This window comes from Papaver somniferum, chromosome 6, assembly GCF_003573695.1.
Source record: "Papaver somniferum cultivar HN1 chromosome 6, ASM357369v1, whole genome shotgun sequence".
NCBI lineage: Eukaryota > Viridiplantae > Streptophyta > Magnoliopsida > Ranunculales > Papaveraceae > Papaver > Papaver somniferum.
In genome coordinates, this window is record NC_039363.1 from 78,659,521 (window position 1) to 78,681,886 (window position 22,366).

The 22,366-nt window shown below is 37.4% G+C and overlaps 1 protein-coding gene across 3 annotated transcripts; it reads right to left on the reverse strand.

The window, feature by feature from the left end:
• Positions 1-601: 601 nt before the first annotated feature.
• LOC113288079 (protein ENHANCED DOWNY MILDEW 2-like) lies at positions 602-10,860 on the reverse strand. Of its 3 annotated transcripts, none has more exons than XM_026537022.1 (19): positions 10,737-10,860; positions 9,553-9,996; positions 9,379-9,475; positions 7,428-7,478; positions 7,182-7,315; positions 6,571-6,667; positions 6,377-6,475; positions 5,770-6,017; positions 5,592-5,681; positions 4,984-5,502; positions 4,655-4,802; positions 4,470-4,571; positions 4,262-4,354; positions 3,991-4,032; positions 3,701-3,811; positions 3,283-3,354; positions 3,025-3,143; positions 2,865-2,928; positions 602-2,765 (listed from the first exon to the last, which is right to left on the reverse strand). In XM_026537022.1, the coding sequence occupies exons 2-19, from the start codon at positions 9,960-9,962 to the stop codon at positions 1,353-1,355; spliced, it is 3,909 nt and encodes a 1,302-aa protein (XP_026392807.1). In that variant the 5' UTR covers positions 9,963-9,996; positions 10,737-10,860; the 3' UTR covers positions 602-1,352. The 3 variants fall into 3 exon arrangements, with proteins under 3 accessions (XP_026392807.1, XP_026392805.1, XP_026392806.1); XM_026537020.1 differs by having other exon boundaries at positions 7,182-7,348; XM_026537021.1 differs by having other exon boundaries at positions 7,182-7,348; positions 10,669-10,832.
• Positions 10,861-22,366: the final 11,506 nt, after the last annotated feature.

Sequence of the window (22,366 nt, forward strand, 5' to 3'; positions counted from 1 at the left end):
TCAAGTATATCAATTGTACTTTAATTGTTACATAACTATAATAGTCGATAACATCACTAAGAAAAGACATATTCATCTCGGTACATCTAGCAGAAGAAGTAAATAGCCTCATTAAAGTGGGAGACGAAGTGTTGAAACAACAGCTAAAGTTACTAAAAGAATGGGTAGACCCATCATATAGTACATTAAGTGGGTTTCCAGTGGTTGATAGATGGAAAAGTTGGGAACATTTTAAGAAATTAAGTAGTGTGATTGCAACAGCTGAAGAAAAGTGGAAGCTTTCCGAGCAAAAAAGACAGTGAAGGCGGCTTGCGAAGTGGGAAAAGGAATCAAGAGATAAAAATATTTACGAGGATCGGTGCCATGAAGCTTACAGAGAGAATTTCCAGGCGTTTGGCCGCGATGGCTATTCATTCAAATCTTCGGGTTGTGCCTCACCTCAGCCCTGAGAAAGACGCCATTCGCTTCTATTCCACCAAAGAGAAAGCAAGCTGCAGCGATGTCAGCTCTCGCTTGAATTAGATATAGATAGAGTCTTCCATCGTAAATGATAACCAATGGCCTTAACTAAATCTAGGACAAGTTCGAAATTATCTCTATATGTGTTAATAGAATAAATAGAATCAAAATGTATCAAGGATCACAAATTAGCCCAATGCAATTTCCGAAAAAAAAACTCCCTCACACGTAGAAATACTCTTAAAACTAGCCATTGGCGGCAGAATATAAGCCGCTAGCATCTCTAGTCAAGCCGCCTGCGTCTGGACCTTAGCCGCTGGCGACATGTTAAACCGCGCGGCTTAACCTTCGCCGAGCTTCTTATACTGCGCCATTCTTATATTACAATAGTGGATCCATTTGCCCATCCACGAGGCTAACCAAATTTCATGATTTGCAAAAACACCATAGGAACCCTAAAGAAGAGAAGTGACAGAGAAGAATGATCTTACCGATGATTAATCTAAAGGTGTGAACTACCATCGGAAATTGATGAAAATTTGTATAAACATTACCCCAATTGGTCTCAATGATGCTTGTAGCTCATAGAAGTCCTGAAGTACCACAGAGACCAAGTTCCCTCTGAACTCGAAGATAAAAAGCATGTACAAATGCCTATACAAAAGATAGAGATAATACCGAACCATGCCCTTTCATATACACGGATATTGAAGTATTCATGAAAGCCACTTCTTATTGTCTCGAGGTGTGAACACACCTTAAAGAAGATGTCACGACGAGCCGACGAGGCAAAAGGGAGTGTTGCCTAAATGGATGGACTCCACCTGAATAAGCTTCCCCGGGCCTCATAACAGGCAACATCAACTGTTGAACCTAAAAGAAAGCACAAAGACTCATGGGAAAGGATGTGGCGGGCCAGGTGGAAAACCGAATGGGTCATGATGGAAACCAGGGTGTGGTGGTGGCCCAGAAGGGTAGGATCCAGGACCACCGAACATAGCATTTCTCACCCCTCCTGGTGGGCCATCCAGTGCAAAAAAAACACCTGGCCTAGCATGATTAAACTCATCAAGGCATGGCCCGTATCGCTGCATTGCTGTTGTCATCATTCCGTATGATGATGATGGTGTGTTGCCAGGAACAGATCCGTACGTAGAACAAGATGGTACTGAACCCATGCTAGTGAACCCAGTGTCTTGGGGAGGTACATAACCACCACTTCGCCTAGATGAATCTGGATCTGGTCCACCATAACGGCGGAGAAGTTCGGAGTTATCTATTTCTTGCTGACCATAACGGCGGAGAAGTTCGGAGTTATCCACTTCTTGCTGGCCATAACGACGGAGAAGTTGTATACCTATATCTGACTCCCTACCGTATCTGTGATGATCCTTCTCCTTTGGGTATGATGACCTATTGAAACTACTCGTACGGTCTTCGTTACCACCGTACTCTTGAATAAGACTACTGATATTTGTTGGTCCACTACTAGAATCTTTTCCAAATAGACAACCCTCATTCGAACTGTACCGCCTCTCTATATCATCAAGATCTTCATCACGGATGCTAGATGAGGTTGGTAGAGCTCCATACACTCCAGTTCCGAAATCCAAAGCCGTGCTTTTAAAGGAAGAAATCTTGCTAACTGGAGAAGGCCTATCAACGTCCTCCTTTTTGTTTCTGGGCGGTGTCTTGTCATTGCTTCTTGATTGCTTTGATTTGGCTTGCTCCGCCTTCCAGTTTTCTCGAAACCTTTTCTTCTTGAGGTTCTGACTCGTGTCGCCACTGGCGTTAAAATCACTATCTCCGAGCTTAATTTGGTCAACCCTGAGATCACCTCTCACCAAGGCTTGGTTAAGTTTGAAACCATCTCCATGCTTGCTTTCTGCTTCTACTTTAGAATCATCTCCATAGCTTCTTTCAGCGAATTTAAGATCATCTTCGTGCCCAGTCCTGCTTTGGTTGTCATCCGACCCAACTTTACTAGGCTCTGGTCCACTGACTTGTCCATGCAGATCAATTATAGGGTTGGATTCATCAGCATACTCTTTCATAAGCTTCGTGGTATCACCATAGAAATCATGAACAGGAGAAATATCTGTTTCCAGCAAGTGTGGTTCATTCAGCTGTTCTTCTGTCTGCAACTCATGAGGCATTTCTGAGGATAAATGATGCTCCTCATATGCTATATTCTTGTGCTTCTCACTCCAATCAGGGTGACTCCACAAATAGAGGAGAGGGGGTTTTAAGTTCCATTGCTCCATTTGATTATCATTTACGTCGACAGATCCAGGCAAGTAAAAGGACTGCAATAGAAGCCATGGATGGTTAGCACATAATGGTCCACCCAACACTCAAATGTAACCTTAACCAAATTAAAGCCGCAGGACCCTTTTTAACAATACCTTTCCAGAAAGTTTCTGATTGTCCTCCCAGATCAGATCATACGCCTCTCTTTTTTTATCTAGCCTGGGTAATACAACCAAAAGAAAATCAGAAAAACTGCCTCACGTGTGCATAGATATAGAGAGAGTGAGACAGTCAGTTTTGTCTGTCAGGCAATACCTTTCTGTTTCTGGAGGTACAATGAGGATAAGGAGCTTTGGTTTGAACTCAAGAGCCTTATCAATAAACTTGTTTGCTAAAGAAGCTCTAACCCCAAAAGGAGGGTTTAGTCCCATGATCTGGTAGTAAACATCAAAATTTTCTAAAGCTTTAATTTGTTGGCTACATTTTCAGGATAACTTGTATATTCCAATTATCCCACATAAATTGGGTCAGTAAAACAATACTAATGGATATAGAGTAAAAACTAGTACACACCAGTTTAGATCCAGCTGGCAGTTCATCTCGACGAACAGTCATCCAATCTCTCTTTTCGAAATTAAAATCGTTCTGCACGGAAAGGATTTATCAATTCAACGGCAGTCATGGCATATATGGGCAGAATGCCTCAACTCTTACGGTTCCACCAAGAAAGTTCCCCTAGCGGAAAAGGAGACAAAGGAGGTAAATGGACCACATGAGCAGATATGCCCAAGTATTTCTAAGAAAACAAAATCTATGGTAGACCTATTTTCGAGTAGAGAGATATGGCTTCTTTGACCAAAAACAAATTCAGATCATCAGAAATATCTAAGACATACCAACCAAATCAATTTAATTTGAAATTAATATAAAAGGCAAATGGAAGCACCTTTACTTCACTGCTACTATAAACTGAGGTAATTGTGAATTTTACCTTTGCTGAAAGCATATCAAAGTTTTTAAAATTACACTGCTTCCCAGTTTCTTCAAGCTTTTTTTTCATTAAGCAACTGAAATCGTTGGCGCCACAGCAGAAGTCAACTATCTGAAAAGAAAATTTGGCATCATATGCAACATATGTTTCTGTTCAAACTCTTACAATTTTAGTACATTGAAAATCAGAAGCAGGTGGCATGAAAATTACAAGATCACAAAAATGAAATGGACAAGCAGCTGGATTAAATAATTGACAACAAGGAACCAGCAACCTTTATGATTTCTTACCATGTCCCCGTTTTGCACATAAGGGTGAAGCTTATCAACAATCTGCACATAGAAGCTAATGCAATTAGTGTTCATCTAGTTCAGTTAGTTGCTATTAGACCACCTTAAAGAACTAAAGAAGATTGGCTCTGGAATTCTTAATGTTTCTACTGCTTATCTAAGCATGAGGCATAAGAGTCTAATATAGTGAATGACCGAGGCTAAAACAGTTGATAACTAAAAAAAGACTGTTAAAGTTCTATAACACGGATGATAAACATCAAAAAGTTACCTCCTGAAGCTTATCTACTTTTGTGAAATGGCGACCAAAAGATGTGTAGCGCAGGCCAACGAGAAAAGGTGCAAGGTAGACCTTCAGCTTGTTCTACAACAATGTGTGCAATTAGTAAGTAACATACTAAGTGTATTGCAAGAACAGCCAATCCTACACAAGTGAGAACGTGTGCCTCATCATGATAAACTAGAAAAACAAAAACTACCCTCCACTTTGATATGGTGGTGAGAACGTTTGGTTGGCAAACAGCTCTAGCTTCCTCTAATTTTCCATTTTCTTCTAGCATGCGTAGAGCAGTTCGACAAGCCTGCAAATACATCCAAGGTGCAGATTTAAGCAACTACAAGATCAGTAACCACAAAATTCAACAGTTTAATGGAGAACAATTACCTCGACAAAACGATCCACCTTTCCTTGAGTAATGGACTTGTCCACCACATACTTTGAGGAGGAAGCGTGTGTGGATGGTACGGTATGACTCCTTATAACATCCTCTAATGTTATAGTTGCTGATAACCTATTCTTTAAAGTCAATATTCTGCATAACATGAATTAAGACTCAGCAATACAATGAGAAAATGGATAATCAATTTTCATACAATTAGACAGTTTTATCCAACCAAGTTCTGCTAGTATAGGTTGGAGTGTCCTACAAATTCCATTGGTAGAAGTAGTTACAGTAACTATAGAAAGAACATTCAGCCATGGTAGCACCTTACCTCTCTCTAGTCTCAGTATCTAAGGGAGTGCGGATGGTTTGTTTCTTTTTGAGAGGAGCAGCGCTTTGGGGCTTTTCAGCTCTACGGCTATGTATGTCCTTCTGTTTCCTTACATGTTCTGCATCCTTCACAACTAGATTTAACTTTGTTTCTCTCCCAGTTGCCCTCCTTTCATCAGCTATGTAGTGCTCCTCCATCTTCGTGGAATTCAGAGGATTTTTTGCGACCATGCTTTTAGGTTTCTCTGAAGGACGGATCCTTGGATCAGATAGACACTTCTCCCTTTTTATCGCAAGATTACTATCCTTTACAGGAAAGGACACCTTTTCAGCCAACTTTGGCTTCTTCGAAAAGGCTGTTTCACATGTAGAGTGGTCAGATGGAACACTTCTCTTCTTTATTAGAGTCTTTCCCTTTCCAGATAGCAAATCTTGCCCTTCTAATGTTTTGCTTTGTTCATCATAGGGGAATTTAATGTGGTTTCTCTTAGGTGTTCCATATGATTCAATTTTATGCTTCCTGGGACAAAATCATGAATAAGTCAAAGCTGCAAGCTTTGCAATCAAAAGAAATAGGAAAAAAGAATGAATAAAAATTTAAGATCTTACAAACAATATATCAGTATACGATTGTTTGGCAAAAGACCATCCCAAGCCCTTACAGCTTCTGCATCCTCTGATACTTCAAAGGCAATCCTCCTGATGAAGGCAACTAGTGAATATACACAAGTATACTAATTTGAAGGGGAAAAAAATACCATCAAACATAATGACAAATATTTGCTACCTGGGTAAGCATTTCCGGTGGTATGCCTTCGGGCAACGTCTGCAAATAGCGAAGTTTAACTCGTCGACATCCTTATTTTCTCGCTCTTTACATACGGAGCATTGATGTGCTGGACAAGTAAATGATTCTCCAGCAAAAATCTTTTGCTTATACGCTTCTGCTTCAGCATTATTCTCGGGATAAAGAAGTTTTGAAACACATTCGGGATGGTAGAAGTATCCACAAAGTGCAGAGACACATGAGAAAACCTGAAAATAAGATGTGAAAACATGAGTGAATATTATATACTAATCTTCAGACTGAATAATACTATTCCTGATGAATATTTTTCTTAGACGTTTCTTTAACTTTAGCTCGTTTTATTTGCTACTACTGTGCACCAACACTATGATCAAGTCTAGATCAGAATGATAGATTTATTGCTGGAAGAGATACATCAAAAAAACAACTCAAGCTACATCTATCAAAAGGATTAGATACTTTAGAAGCATAATGTCAGCTCAATATAGCTTCTTCCTTTTCTCTTTTTGATGGATTAGTTTAATATAGGTTGAACATGATAAATGCAATTGCACGGCAACAGTTGTGTAAGGTAACTCATCCATACCTCAGCCCCATTCTCTTTCTCGGAGGATCCCAAAATTCCACATACATAACACTGGTGCTGTTTGCTCTCGCAATTCTTACATAAAAAGTTTTGAATTGCCTGCACAAAACCAACAAGCTTTAACGGAAATACGAACACACTATACTAAGTGAATATATAGGAATTAAAATATGTCGAAAACTAGAGACCCATACTTTAACTTGAGACTTAGAAAAGCCCAGGGATTTGCAATCTGACTCTGCACCGTCATGCACGGTTGCATGGAAAGACCTCAAGCACTTACCCTCGCAGCTACATTAGGAAAAGGCAACATCTTGGTCACATACAAGGCTTCAAATAAGAAAATCAAAAAGCATTGCATACAACAAATGAAAGGTGTAGCAGGTGCATTCTCTTTATGATCACATATTAGAAAGAGATATTAACATTTAATTTAAAAGGTTAGCGCATACATCAAGATTTGTCAGCCTGGGAGATGAAGTGATGCACAAACTAAAAGAGGTATTTCTCCTTTTTTAAGTACTAAACGCGGAATAAAAAATTCCTACCACACAATTCACTTCATATTTTCTTCTTCTTTATTTCTTTCTTAAAATTGCAACAAACTTACTCTACAAGAATCATCACTAAAGTTTGGACATAATGTAACACTGCAGACTCTAGTACTCCACCTGAGCCAAAAAACTTATTTCGTGCTTAAGTCATGAATCATGACATCCTACAGAACCCAAAAGACACCCTAGTGTATGGTTGAACCATGTGTGATAACTAAAGAATCACCAAACAATTAAAGCATGTAGCTTACCATAAAAGTTCACCACCATTATCACAGATCGAACAAACTGAATCAAATAGATCACTCTCTTGATCATCTTCATCTTCATCCTCATTGCCAATTGCTTCATCCCATTCTTCATCGTCATCCACTATAAACTTACTCTTTTTTGTTCCCACAGCAGTATCAACATCATGCTATACCAGATTAGTCAGTACAGCAGAGTGGCAAAAAAAGAAATCCACAAAAGTAAAAGATTACAGTGGCAAAACAAACCTCATTAGATGCTTTTGCTTTGGCAGGATTTTGAAGGAAGGCTAGTAGAAACTGTTTCAAGAAAGGATTGTCAAGGTATATGGTAAACACCTGATCGAAATACCGGTTCTTGCTAAATACAACATTAAGGCAGCGTACATTCACAGCCCGATCTAGTAAGACGAAATAGATTAAAAAGAGAAACTGAGCTAATACCCACGGGATCATCCAAATTGAGTTTCCTAACCATCACAAATTCGATTCACGTGACATCTTAATACACTAATGTCTAAATAAGAACCTACACAATGACAAAATTCCTATTTTACTTATTTGACATATATTCACAAAATTATCATTCCGTTCAGCATATCCAGGCATGTATTCTAATTCTTATAGTTAAAGAGAGTGTTATAAGGATGTAACAACTGCCCAAGCACTGAAAATCTAGTAGATTATACTATATTTTAAGCAATTTCGCTGTACTGCCGGAACTTATTTGGTGAAATCATGAAATCATTTTCATGGAAAAAAAATTCTCCGCATTTTCTCCAATGCTGAAACCTTAGAATGACACGCGAAACATACAAACTTGCACTTGTACTTGCTATCTAGAATACCAAATTAACAACCCTAACTATCATATTTCAGATGGAACGGCATTAAAAAAAACTGATATTTAGTCTTCGCAATATTCATCTGTAATAGACAATAAGGAAACCAATATACTCAAATAACTCCAAAATGCTGTGCTTCATAATCATCAACTCCACAGCTAAGTGATTTCATCATTTAACGAGATTAAACCATCAACTCCACAGCTAAGTGATTTCATCATTTAACGAGATTAAACCTAAGCAAATCCTTGGTCAAAGTTCAACTTCAACTCATTTTATATCCTAATCCTAACAATTCAACGTACCACATTAAACCTAACGCATGTATAAAACAATTCTTTAATCAATACTTCAAGTACCAAACAGAATGAACTAATTCTAGGGCTTCAAACTGCAAAACCAAATTTCTGAACAACTAATAAATTGAAAGGGGTAGAAACTGAGTAAAAACCTGAACAGGTCAGCAGTTGGATAAGAATTAAAAACAGAAACATTAAGGAATAAAACCACAAATTCAATTTTCAGCAAGCCAAGACCAATCATCTACTATGCTAAAAACATCTGAATATACCTTGGAAAAAATTACAGGCTTGAATTAAATTTATCTCTCCAATTGGAAATATATTAGACCATGGTTTAAAAAGGCGCTTCTGGGGCGCGCTTTTGGGCGCTTTTTTGCGCTTCAGGTCCTAGGCGCTTCTAGAGCGCAGCTTTACGAATTGACTTATATTAGAAAATAAAAAGCTGGCCTTTAAAGCCTAGTAGGGCCTGTTTCACGTTTTCTAACTAAATACTAATAAAGCTAATTGATGGGGCATAATGATCATGATAAGATGACTGTCTACATGATGATATGAATGATACAGACATTCCTGGCTAGTATATTAAAATAGCTCTTGGGTAGAATAGGCAATATCAGTATGCCATATGCTTCGTTTAATTGTTTCTTTATTATGTCTGAACTACTTCGTAGTTTTCTTTTATTTGGTTGACAACTTCTTATTTATGTATTTTAAAAAGCTCGCTTTCGCTCTACGTTTTCGCAGCGCTTTACGCTTTAGTATGAGAGCGCTTCGCCCCACGCTTTCGCTTTTTAAAACCTTGTATTAGACTATAAGCAAGTTCCATACATCTTCTGAACAATATTCATGCGTTGAATTTTCACAATGCAATGGTCTGCAGAAGTTATACCAATTTATCATAAGGGTTGTCAACTGAACGAAAGTGTCATACTATCAATTCATTCATAATTGGATATAACTTGAAAGAAACAAGAAAAGACTCTTCTCTCTTTCTCAGTAGATATTTCCTCGCCGATTATCAAAATTGTTGTCCTATAAATATGTAATACATACCTTTGATTGTGACAAAGTTTCATCATGCTTCACTGTGTCGTTAATTAAGGCGAAGTGATCAATCAGATCATTTTCAGAAGGTTTCACCTCATGTAAGCTGCATGTGAGACAGCAATATTTCAGATTTGATAAACCTTAGAGTAACATAAGATATTTTAACGCAAGTTTGCAAACCTGAAATTTTTTCTTAAGCGATCCCAAAAGGGCTTCCCTAATGTATCTGGATTCCTCTTCAAAAAGTGTAGAGCATTCAAAGTTATCAAAATGGTCCTGATTGTAGGCTCATAGCTCTTCCTTGGCTTTTGAAGCTTAATCCAGCTCTTCTCCTTGGAAAGCACCGATATTCGAGGTTCTTTGTCTAAAAGCTCGAATTTCCATGAAATTACAGGTTTATAGATTTTTTGCAGCCCGCCATCCGCAGTTCCTTGCAAGAAAATCTGCTTTTCAAGGGATCCTGGATTCTCATCTCCAGTCCAACAGATTGGCAAATTGCAAAAGGTAATCGGCTCATTTTTATCATCAACAAAGTGGAAGTTCTCTACAAAATGTGGCACATCATCCGCCTCATCATCTGAAGAATCCATTTCTATTAGCCTGCTGCTAGCTTTGCGACAAAACCTAAATACAAGGTATATAAATTAAATAACAAGTAAATCAAACTATCGAAGCTGATAGCTAAAAAGCTTAAGAAACAGCCAAATAACTAAAAATCTTCAAAATTCATAAGGAACTTCTCACTTAAGAACTAGGCTAGTTAACCACATTTGCATTAGCACTTTCACTAGCATTAAGAAAACGAAGGGATGAAATTCAAAGACATGGTGGGTAGTAAAGAAAAATAACCCCGGATGTACAAATATATCAATTGTTTCTTGAGCACGGTTGAGACATTACTACAACTATGGCATGACAATGCTGTTTTCTCTCTAACCTAGTAGAGCAATAGGATAGTAATTACATAGAACTCCCAGTAGAATCTAACACTATCATTTGATCATGTCTGATGTCTGATAGGCATTTCTACTAAAAACCCCTAAAAAAACAAGAAAAGTAGTGAAACCAGCAAAATCTACCACAAAACTAAAATCTACTGAAAAACAAGAATAACAATGAGAAGGCCTAAATAGTATTGAACTCGGAACAGTAATGGATAATAAGCACAATAATGGAACCTAAAGAAAAAAAGAATCATAATAAAGAGCAATAGAATAGTCATTATTCCATTACCACGTAATCATAAACCCTAAAAAAATCGATTGAAGCTTTTTTCCGTATAATTATAATATATACCTGTTTACTATTGTGAGATGAAAACTACAGAGAGGAACTGAAAACGATGAAGCTGAGGTTCTTCTTACCTCTGTGTCGCGGGAGTATATTTTGGTGCTGACTCTTCGATTCAAATGGACCAGTCAGTTAGTTTTGGGGGTTTCTGTTTAAGAGATGATGAATGGAAAATTCATATGATTCTACTACTATAAACTACTCCAGGGCCAAGGCCTGAGTATTTATTCGCCAATCCTCGGATCGACCCGACCCACCCGGCCTTTCAAAACTGGGTGCCTACTCCGCGCATCGATGAAACTGGATGCGAGTGCAATTTTAGAAATTCATTGGAATTTGAACTGGTCATGGGTGTTGTTGTTTTTTTTTTTTGAGTAGAAAGGTTAAAATTTATTGGAAAAAATAAAAAGGAAACAGATAAGGAGCGTCTAGGGGAGAGAGGGTTGGTGAAGTCACTGTGTTGTTTAAAATCGGTTGGACATAATGCTATTAGGTTATGAGTTTGGCCTCTTCGGAGGTCTTTTACCTTCAAAAAAAAAAAAAAAAAACTTTTTTAATGAGTTTGGGTATAATTTGGAACCCGTAATTGGGGATGCTTTTATTAACAACGCGCGATTGGGGAATATTTTTTTTCATTTGAGGATATAAATTATCCAATAGTTAAGGAGTGATTTTTAGGTATTAAAATATCCTTTAATATTTGAACTTTTTTTCTTCGTCTCTTCCCCTTCTTTTCTCCTTTTCTTCACTTTTCCTTCTCTGCCGGCTCCTCTCTTTGATTTTTATTTTCTCCATCATCGATTTCAACCCGATTTCACCGTTGTTTCAAAAATTTCTTCTGTGATTAATTTATTATATAAATATACCTCTTTGAAAGAAACCTAATCATCGATTTGTTTTAAAAGAATTCGTTCGTTTAGGTTAAAATCAAAAATTGTAACTGAAAATTTTCAGTTTCAGCTAATGCCGGCATGTACTCATCATGAATACAATGCCGGTTTTGCCTATCGCCATAGTTTTAGTATGAACACTATGTCGTGTTACTATGCCGGCACTGTTTTTAGTATGAATACCATGCCGAATGCTCGATAGAAATCTATAAGTGCTGATATCCAAGTGAAAACAACTTAAATTTCTGGGAAATTTGCATCATGTGCCGGTACAGCAAGTTAAGCAATGTACCATGCCAGCACCACTGCTGGCATGCTAGATAATGAACTTTCTGTACCGGCAGTGTATTTATGGAGCATTATTTGTATTTAAAATGTCGACTACAATTTCAAAATTAGGGGATATTGTGTATCGGCATGGTGAAAGTATGAATACCATGCCGATTTGGTTGTATTCATACTTTTACCATGTCGGCACTGAGTTTTTCAGGCGTAACAATGACGAATTTGATGCAAAAAAATCAAATTTCAATACATTAATACCTATATATCAGTAATTGGAGCACTCGTATGTTCATTTTGTTTACTTTCTTGGGTTGGTTTTTCTCATAAACCTTCGTGATCATAAATATCTTGATTTAATGTTGTTGTATCAACAAATTCAATGATAATGATTTATACTAATCATTATCAAACTAATCTATTAACTAAGATGATTATAATTAACCACTAAACGTGATTACTGAGGGGTAGATTATGAATTATATAAATTACCTGGATAGAGGGTGACCTTGTTTTACTATTTAAATCCCGTTTCTGTCTTTTTCACATATCCCCCAATTAAAAAAAGTATTTCCCAATCACGTGTTCTTTATTAATTAGGGGGGAAATGAGATTTAAATAGCAAATCAGAGTCGCCCCTTATCCATGTATTTTAATTTAACTAATTCCTAATCTACCTCTCACTAATCAGGTTTAGTGTTAATTAAAATTAATTAAGTTATTAGATTTTTTTTGATAAATGATTAGTGTATTATGATTTGGGTGAGGTGAGAGTACAAGGAGGGAAAATTTTGTGAGAAAGGTTTTGGGTGAAAATGGTGGATGATAGTGAAGAGAGAACTGTTGCTGAATCTTTAGCTCGACTACAACAAGGAGTATATCTTGAATCTTCGGAAAATGATAACGATTCACAATTTCAATTATATGTGGAACCAACATCCTTAGATCATGATTTTTAAGAGCATGAAGAGTTTTGTGAAGAACCAACCCAAGAAAGTAAAAAACCTCAACATACAAGTATCCCCAATACTCAGGTACATGGGTTAATGAGTTGAAAATTTGTTTTTTTTCTTTGAATTCGCCATCTTTGCAGCTGAAAAAGCTCAGTGTCGGCATGGCCGTAGTTTGAATACAATTTCGGCAACTACCTTAGCGGAATCGTATTCACACTACAGCCATGCCGCCCAATAATATCCCCCATTTTGAAATGCATGCCGGCATTGTCTTCAACCAAAAACCCATGCCGTTATAAGTTTTTACCCACCATAGAATATTCCACGGAATAAGCTACCGGCATAGTCTAATACTAAACTTATTATGCCGGTACCTCAAGAAAAACATGTAGGAATCAATGACTTCTAAAGTGAAATATCGACTTGGTTGGTTGATTATCGATCACTGGACGGTATTTAAATAGCATGCCGGCATACAAGTGTTCGGCGTTGATTTCCAAAGAACTGGAAGTGTATTAAATTTGGTCATGAATGTTGGTTCAGTTTGAACATGCCGGAACTGTGGCAAAGCACGCTGGAACTGTGGTCCGGCATAGTATTTTTTATTTTTATTTTTTTTGAACTAATTTAATTTTCTTTTCATTTGTTCCTTATATTGTGACATATATTGATCCAACAAATGCAAGACCACTTGGTCGGGATACGTCGGAATACTATAAAATTCCTCCGGTATGTTAACAAAGAATACTTTTTACCTAGTATTTTGAAATTTACTTAGGGATTGCTTATAATGAACCTAATAATCTCTCGTGATTGTCCTTATGTAGGGAATAACATCTAAACATTAAACAATTCATTGGGTTAAAGAGACAGCTAGTAAGAACATGTGTGTGCTAGTGAGGATTACCCAAGGTTCAGATATTCGGGTTGAGATGGCTTGCGAGAGAAGTGGGTCGTACAAGGAGAAGAATAGACACATGAGAAAGGGTTATGTATATCCAAAGAAGACTAATAGGGTATACAAGACTCATACGAGGAAGTATAATCGCCCCTTTAAGTTTGTGTTCAATTTAAGAGATATGGAATGAAAATGTGCGGTGTGAGTTGGCCGCCATAACCACGAGGACCCGGAAACTTTTGTTGGCCACTCATTAGTTGCGAAGCTAAAACTTCATGAAATGGAGGATAAGAATAGATTGACTAAAGCATGTATTAAACCAAGACAAATTCTAAGAGGCTTCGAGGAAAAGGATTCGACGAACGTTTCTTCTCTAAGTACAATTTATAATGCACAAGGAACTATTAGAAGGGTGGAATGGGAATGTAGGACGGTTATGCAAGAATTTGAGAAGATAGTCTTTTATCATAACTACATGTGTATCATTAAAAGAGGTACGGACAACGATCCCCTTCAAGTATTAATTTCACATCCTTTGATTGTAAAATTGGCTCATACATGCTTTGGTGTTCTTATGATAGATTGCACCTACAAGACAAACAAATACAATATGTCATTGTTCAACATCGTGGGGCAAACATCGGACAAGGTATCATTCACATTGGCTTGGTGTTTAATGGAAAACGATATGGATTATAATTATAATTGCGCATTACGACAATTGAAATTTCTCTTTCGGGAAAATCATTTTTGGAGGGTCATCATAACCGATAACGATGACTCATTAATGAATACAATATCCGACGTCTTCCGGATGCACAAAATTTCCTATGTACATATCATATACGTCAAAATGTGATAAAACATTTTCATGCCTTGTGTTAGAGCACTGCTCGGTCGAACTCGCATGCGTTACTATCTCAAGCATGTTGTCAATGTTAGTGATCAAAACTATGTCTTGATTTCTAGTCTACTATAGCTAAGTCTCGGACTAGGATAGAAAGTGTAGTTGAGCTCAAGAACTCCATGGCGATCATCATACAAGACGAAGAACTACTCAAAGAACTGGTGGAACTTCATCGACTAAAAGATATGTGGAGACTTGAACTTATCTATCACTCAAAAGTCTATCTACTCTATCTCATATCTTGAGACAAAAGTCGTTTTGCTATATAGACTTTGATTGTACACATTTGCTATTTCGAGCCGAGTTTATCTCTCCTATCTATTTCTCGAAATATGTGTTGGTAAGTTTTCGCTTTGGCCAAGTTCATCTTTACCTAGTGACGAAAGTCATATTATGTTTCAATCACTTGAAAATGGCTTTGACGAAAATAGTTTGTGAATAACAACTATATAACGTCCTCTAAGAATGTTTCAAAGATTGAAATGAGAGTTTATAATATATAACCAATGTTGGATATAAGCATTGTGTGGTAACACATATATGTATAAGTCCTTATTCCTTGAACCAAAGTATGCGTACTTTATTGATCAGGAAAACCGGAAAACCAGTGCACGAACTGTCGGAGGTTCTCGACCCGAGAAGATCTGCTGGAGTTTGTAAAATCTTCCGGAAACTTAAGTCTTCGAACTAAGTCCGCGTACTTGAGTTGGTTATTTCTAAAGACGATTACTCGTGAACTTAAACTTATATAAACTAAGGAATGCAAGTTTGCAAACCGTGGCTATAAAGTTCATGAATTGATTCGAGTGAATCAAATCGTTTTTGCTTCGATTCTGTCTTGTATACTTCTATAAAATCTAAGCAATTGAACAACTCTCTAAATAGTTCATTTGAGTCATTTGAACTATTTATGGTAAAGAAGAATATGGTTAATATGAAAGTGATCATATGGCTAATCATTTGGTTAACTATTGTTGAACCAACGAATGTACATGTTTGGGTACGGTTACACAAACCTAAAATCGTACATTTCATTTGTGTGTAACAAGCTAGGTTTTCGATCTAACGGTTGAAAGATATTAGCTTGAATCTAATCAGGTTTTCATCTAATGGTGAATATTGAATGCTTTTGTTACTAAGCTAACATTGATTGCAAACCCTGATTTGAAAGACTATATAAAGGAGAACTATAGCAACTGGCAAACCTAACCCCCACTCCTTACGTGTGATATTAGTTGTATTAGCTGGATTCGATTATCCTTTAACCTTAGGTTTCTTCTTGTAAACCAGGTTAACGACTTAAAGACTTCATTGCGATTGTGAAGCCAGACCGATACTACTTTCTCGTAGTTGTGTGATCTGATCTTGAATATTCTATCGTACGAGTACAATCGTAAAGATTGGGTTGAGATTGATATCTCCGATAGGCAAGATATAAAAGTAATCACAAACATCTTCGTCTCATCGATTGTGATTGCCCAGTATCTTATTTCTCCGCGTCGATTAAGATTATTGTGAGGTGGTTGATAATTCTAGGTTGTTCTTCGGGAATATAAGTCTGGGTTATAAATTGGTTCCTGTTCACCTTGATTTATCAAAAGACATAATAAAACTCGTAGGTATTTATGTGGGAGACCGATTTATCTGTTATTGTAGACTTTTCTGTATGATACAGATTTTTTTATTGAAGTCTTCGACTTTGGGTCGTAGAAACTCTTAGTTGTAGGTGAGATCATCTAAGGGAATCAAGTGCGTAGTATCCTACTGGGATCAGAGACGTAAAGAGCGCAACTGTACCTTGGATCAGTGTGAGATTGATTGGAGTTCAACTATAGTCCAGACCGAAGTTAGTTTGTAGTAGGCTAGTGTATGTAGTGGCTTAATACAGTGTGTGTTCAATCTGGACTAGGTCCCGGGTTTTTTCTGCATTTGCGGTTTCCTCGTTAACAAAATTCTGGTGTCTGTGTTATTTCTTTCCGCATTATATTTTGTTATATAATTGAAATATTACAGGTTGTGAGTTAGTTCAATCAATTAGAATATTCAAACTTTGGTTTTTGATATACATTGATTGATACTTGGATATTGGTCTTTGGTACCATCCAAGTTATCTCTCTTATATTTAATCAGACTCGCATATTTCTATTTGCTTGAGTAAGGATTAAATTGAGAGATCGAGATATTATAACTCTTTGATATACTTTATTAAGATTGAGTCTAGTTGATTCTCTTGAAAGTATATTGGAGTTAGTTCATACAGATTGTTAGGCGAAATATTGGGTGTAGTTGTTGTACCCCCGCTTTTTCACCTTGTTTGAACCCACAAAGGAGGATATTAAGAAGAGAATGATTGTTAAACTTAAAGAACAAGTTCGCACGAAGAAACTATCACCCGAATAAGAAGATAAAGGAAAGATTAAAGAGCGAGTGGACGAGGAATACGATGAAAATCATAAAAAGTGGTTGGAATTTCTAAGATATTGAGAAAAAATTTATTGGTCTCTTACCGAGGATACATACGAAAAGAATTTGAACAACTTTATTGCCAATTGGAACGAAGATCCAAGTGACGTCTCGTATTGTCGGAAGAAATGGTTGGATAAGTACGAGGAAAAATTTGTGCGTGCAAGGACAAATCGGTATAGACATTATGGGAAAATGAAGCAACTAGTATAACAGAGTCCTCTCATGGGATATTTAAAGATCTCCTCGAGTCTAACCAAGGAGACGTGGTTACGACCATCATGGAAATGGAGCAACACTTCAAGAGTGATATCGATAGGATCAAGAAGGCGTTGAGAAAAGATCAATGCAAAGGATGACGCAATATCTTCAATATGGTGTGTTGCTCCGAGGAATAAAATTCAATGTGTTTCAGTAGGCAATAAAACATATGATGAAATAAATGATGTGGGAGATAAACTGCCGCAAACCGGTGATGTGTGTATTTATCCTGACATGTCTTCATCAGGGATTCTGTGTCGTCATATGCTTGTGAAGTATGAAGAAGTGATACCTATTACGGTTACCGATCCGTTTTGGAAGAAACTATATTTCACCCCTCCCCCTACGGAAGCTCCCGGATAATCACCACAGGATACGAACAAAGCAAAGGAATTCTTCGACGGTTACTCACGTGTCAACTCGGCTATCCGGCAAGTCTTGTTGAGCCAACTAAGGATAATTACTCGCCCATGGATAACACAAATGCTCCCGGTATACCACAAACCAAAACGACAAGGAGAAGACAAAGAAAATATTTGAAACAAATGAGTCAACGTGAATGCAAGGTTCGTGGAAGCGTCGGTTCAAAACAAAAGGGGTGGGCCAAGGAAGGAACCTCTATCAAGTCAACAACAAACGACATATTCCGTATCTATAGAAACAATCGGTGGAGTGTTGGTTACAAATAAAATAAGTAGGTCAAAAAAGGTACCTACATCGAGTGAAAAGGAACAACAAGCCGACAATGCGAATGACACACCTAGAGTTGATGGAGTGGAGGTTCCAAAGAAAAGGGGTAGGCCGAAGAAGGTACCCACATCGAGTGAACAATAATAACAAGCCGACGATGTGGATGCCACACCTAGAGTTGATGGAGCGGAGGTTCCAAAGAAAATGGGTATGCTGACGAAAGGTACCAACATCAAGTGACAAAGAACAACAATGTGATAATTCCGAAGCCACACCCATAGTTGATAGAGCGGCGGTTCCAAACAAAAATGGAATGTCGAATAATAAACCTACACCAAGTCAAGCAAAACAAGGTGAAAATTCTGAAGCCATACCAAAAATAAGTGATAGCAAAGGGAAGAAACCCATATCTAGTCGACAACAATATGTTGAAAATTGCGCAGGCACGACCAAAATTGATGTAGTTCCGGTTTCAAAGCGAAGAGGTAAGCCAAGAAAGTATGGACTCCCATCACATATTCAACCAATTGAAATTTTAGAGTTTGCAGAGGATGTGTTGGAGATAATAAAGCTACAAATTGGTAATATGAAGATGTATAAGGATCCCAAAACAGGTAATCCTTATGGACATTATCATACAAAAATAGAGTCTTATATATGGAAACTAGTGGAGATTATTCGTGAGTATATTGTATATACCGACGATGTCTGTGGAGATGGAAATTGTGGTTATCATGTCATGACTGAACAATTAGGAATTTTTGAATCGACGGTTAATAAAGGGATGACAACATGCCGATATGCTAGAACGAGGATGGACGCTCAACTTCTCAATAAGAAGAGATTTTATGAACAATTGGTTGGTGATTAAGACGGATTTGATAGTTTGTATGCTTGGGTGTTAGGGCCCGAGAACGAGATGAAGTTCCTTCCGACTCAATATTGGATGAGAATGCTGGTTTTTGGGTATCTAGTGGCGGATACATTTAATTGTGTTATTCATTATTTTTCCCCCCACCGTACAAGCAGTATATATACCAAAGTGACAAAAGTTCTAAGGATCTCTTATGAAGAGAAGAATTGTTTTGGCGTTCGTGAACGAGAATCATTTCATTATTCTGAAACTCAAGGAAAATTGTCTATTGCCACCGGTTTGTGCGATGACTAAAAAAAAAGATATATTCCCCAATCACTCGAAGGAATGGATGAAACTGTATGAGGAGAATCACCAACTTTAGGATGCTTTTTGACCTATCAATAAACTGAGAGAAGATACAAGTTCATATGTGTGGAAGCGATGATGAGTAATTTGTATATATGTAGTTCACTAATGCAACATTTTTTTGGGGAAGTTTGAATTGTAATCATTAAATTATATTATGATATTTCTATTAGATTTCCAATGTCGTCATGCTTAAGTTTTTCCATTACAATGCCGGGACACGTTCTCAGCGTGGAACTAAATTTTTGTTACAACGCCGAAATTTAGAAAACACATACAAAGAAATTAGTAAATGCGCTGCCATTATAATTAAATTACCAACAGTACCGGAATTCTGCAAAAAAATCTGGCTCTGGAAAATACAGTCTACTGGCATGGTTACCAAAAAACAACTCAATGTCGAAACTCTAAAATTTATGTGGTTTGGAAAATTCAGATTACCGACATTGATTGTTAAATTTTGACCATGCCGGTATGGTCATAAAAACATGAAATGTGCATTTTTAGAATTTTCCGACATTAAATTTAGTAACAAATCTATGCCGGCAAAAGGGTAATTTGACACGGATTTACCAACATAATAAACTTTATAAATCAAATAACGACACTAGATTGTTTAACCAACCATCTCAAAAGTTAAGATGTTCCAAACTGAAAACAAATCAAACATAAACCAAACAAGCAAAAAGTTTAACAAGACACACAAACAAACACATGTTCCACATTGTTCAATACCTAACTAATTCCATAAAAAGAAACATTAACAAACATATTCGATCACTCGGTCATTGGCTTCTTGTGTATCCTCTTCCTCCTTTCGCCCCACAAATCTTTTGCACTTGGAACTTCAATTTTTTCTATCTTTTCCTCGACTTCTTTAATTTCTTCGTGGGGTCAGCACATCTCCTTTCTCGTTCTTGCAACTAAACATCTTTCTCAACTTTTTAAGCCGCTTACGTTGTTGTCGTATTTTTCAATAAGTACTTAGTATATACACTTATATAAGTTCATTTTTAAGTCGCTTACGTTGTTGTCGTATTTTTCAACAAGTACTTAGTATGTACACTTATATAAGTTCATAGATATATATTAAAAGCATAAGAAGTGAACATGAAGTACGTACCAATAATGTAAGGATCTTTTGAAGTCCGGGAACAATAGGTTCAGGCGGACTTGTGGAGGGAGGTTTTTCTTGTGGAGGAACTTCAATTTTAGTCGGGCGTACAACATAAGGATGCGATTACTTCAAATGATCTCTGAGGAAGTTTGATTCGGGCTCATAACCATTTTCCGCCATCTCTCAACCATCCTTATCTAGCACCAATCTTAGTTATTCCCTTTCCCTCCAATATCGAGGAAGGGGCTGGGTTGTATACTACAAGAGTATGCTTCTCATTTGATTGGCATTCAGGATATTTATGAGAGAATTTCTGATAAGATGTATCTCTAAGACTTTTCTGCTTATACCCAAGTTGTCGCATTACACGGCGAGAGTCATGCATAACAAATCCTTTTGGATGAAACAACAGTCCATTGTAAAATGAAATATTATCATGCCTTGCAAAGTAGTTTCCTCAATTAATTACTCGTACCTACCTAACGACATGGTTCCCTATCCCTTCAATGTGTTGGTTCTGTATTTGGCGTACACTCTACCTTCAACCTTAAGGTAGTTAAATAACTCAGAGGATAGTCAACAAAGTACCTTTCAAAAGAAAGTTGTTGCACACTAGTTTCTTGCTTACATCCAAGTTTCCGTATCACACGTTGGGGATCATCCATAACGTATCCCTTTAGGTGGTACAATGGTCCATTGTAATATGAAACGTTAGGAAATCTCAAAAAGTGACGGTTTTCTCTAGCCTCCTTGTAAGGGTCGAACATAACCTATTTGGTAGTCATCGCGTCCAGAGCCAATCTCATATATGTTAGTCGACGATTGTTACCGGGCATCGGAGTATTGTTGAAGTCGTATCTCCAAGCTCTAGGCTCATCGGGTTCATAACTTTCTTTTATCGTCAAGGCTTTGTAGTTCGAGAACAATGTTGGGGCATAAGACCGCACCTACACTAATGTAGAATGATACATATAAAAAGGAATAAGGTATATGTGAACAATATATAAGAACATAAGTTTAAAAATAAAATTACCTGGAGTATAGTGAAATTCCCGACAAATTGATTGGTAACATCCTTAGAGGCCCTTCTCACCTCCGCCATCAAATATGCAATTACCACGGTGCCCCAAGAATAGCCAGTGACCTCTTCCAACGGATCCAAGTATTGTAGGTGGTTTGCACTCACCTTGTTCCCACTAGCGTCAGGGAATACCTTAGTGCCCAAGATGAATAACAGGTACGCAGCGGCTGTATAACGAATTTGAACGGGATCCCAATCATCCTTCTTTCGTTTCTCCTACGTCTCTCCAAACCTCTCCTTAATCATCTTCATTTTCATTGTCTTTGACCTGCAATTCTTAAATACATAGAAGCTATGTATAGAAGTTTTGTAGTTCCAGCCAAATAGCTTGTTAGTCAAATCCTTCTTTCGTAACCCATAAACCTAGAATGTTTTGAGCATTACCGGGGATCAAGATCATTTTTCCAAATGGGAAGTGCATGGTATCGGTTTCACCATGATACCCTCGACGAAGCAATTGACTGTCACAGAATCATACTCCACAAAATTTTCAACCAAAGGATATAGCCCATAGTCCTTTACTAATTGTTGGACCTCTTCACATTCCTTTGCCAAATCACAATTACTCGAGGGTTGGTGTTGGCAAACACGTACTGCTTTCTTATGATCCTACAATTAGGAGACACTGAGATTATACATAAATAAAAATAAAAATAGAGTACACATAAATCGGAGACATTGAAAGAAAGCATACATAACAATACACGAGCACAAGCTAAAAATTCTTACATAGGCTTGATAGATAGTACGAGCTCACGTGTCCTTGTAGCCAAATAGTGGTATTGTATCGGAAGATTGACCCAAAAATTTCCCACCACCAAGGTCAGGTAACATGTCATTAGGATGAGGAAGGTGTGAACCTTTTATTTTGCTTACTTTCTTCGTCTCTTGTTCTTCTTCTACCGGATATTCGCCTTCACCTTCACCTTGTCTCAATCAT

What these genes read in the sequence shown, in the direction of transcription:
- LOC113288079 (XM_026537020.1), bottom strand. Translation starts at nt 9,962, where the DNA reads ATGGATTCTTCAGATGATGAGGCGGATGATGTGCCACATTTTGTAGAG. An exon ending in AATGGTGGTGAACTTTTATG is followed by an intron (nt 6,668 to 7,181) that starts GTAAGCTACATG and finishes TTCCTAATGTAG; the next exon opens with CTGCGAGGGTAAGTGCTTGA. An exon ending in TTGATATGCTTTCAGCAAAG is followed by an intron (nt 3,355 to 3,700) that starts GTAAAATTCACA and finishes CTTTCCGTGCAG; the next exon opens with AACGATTTTAATTTCGAAAA.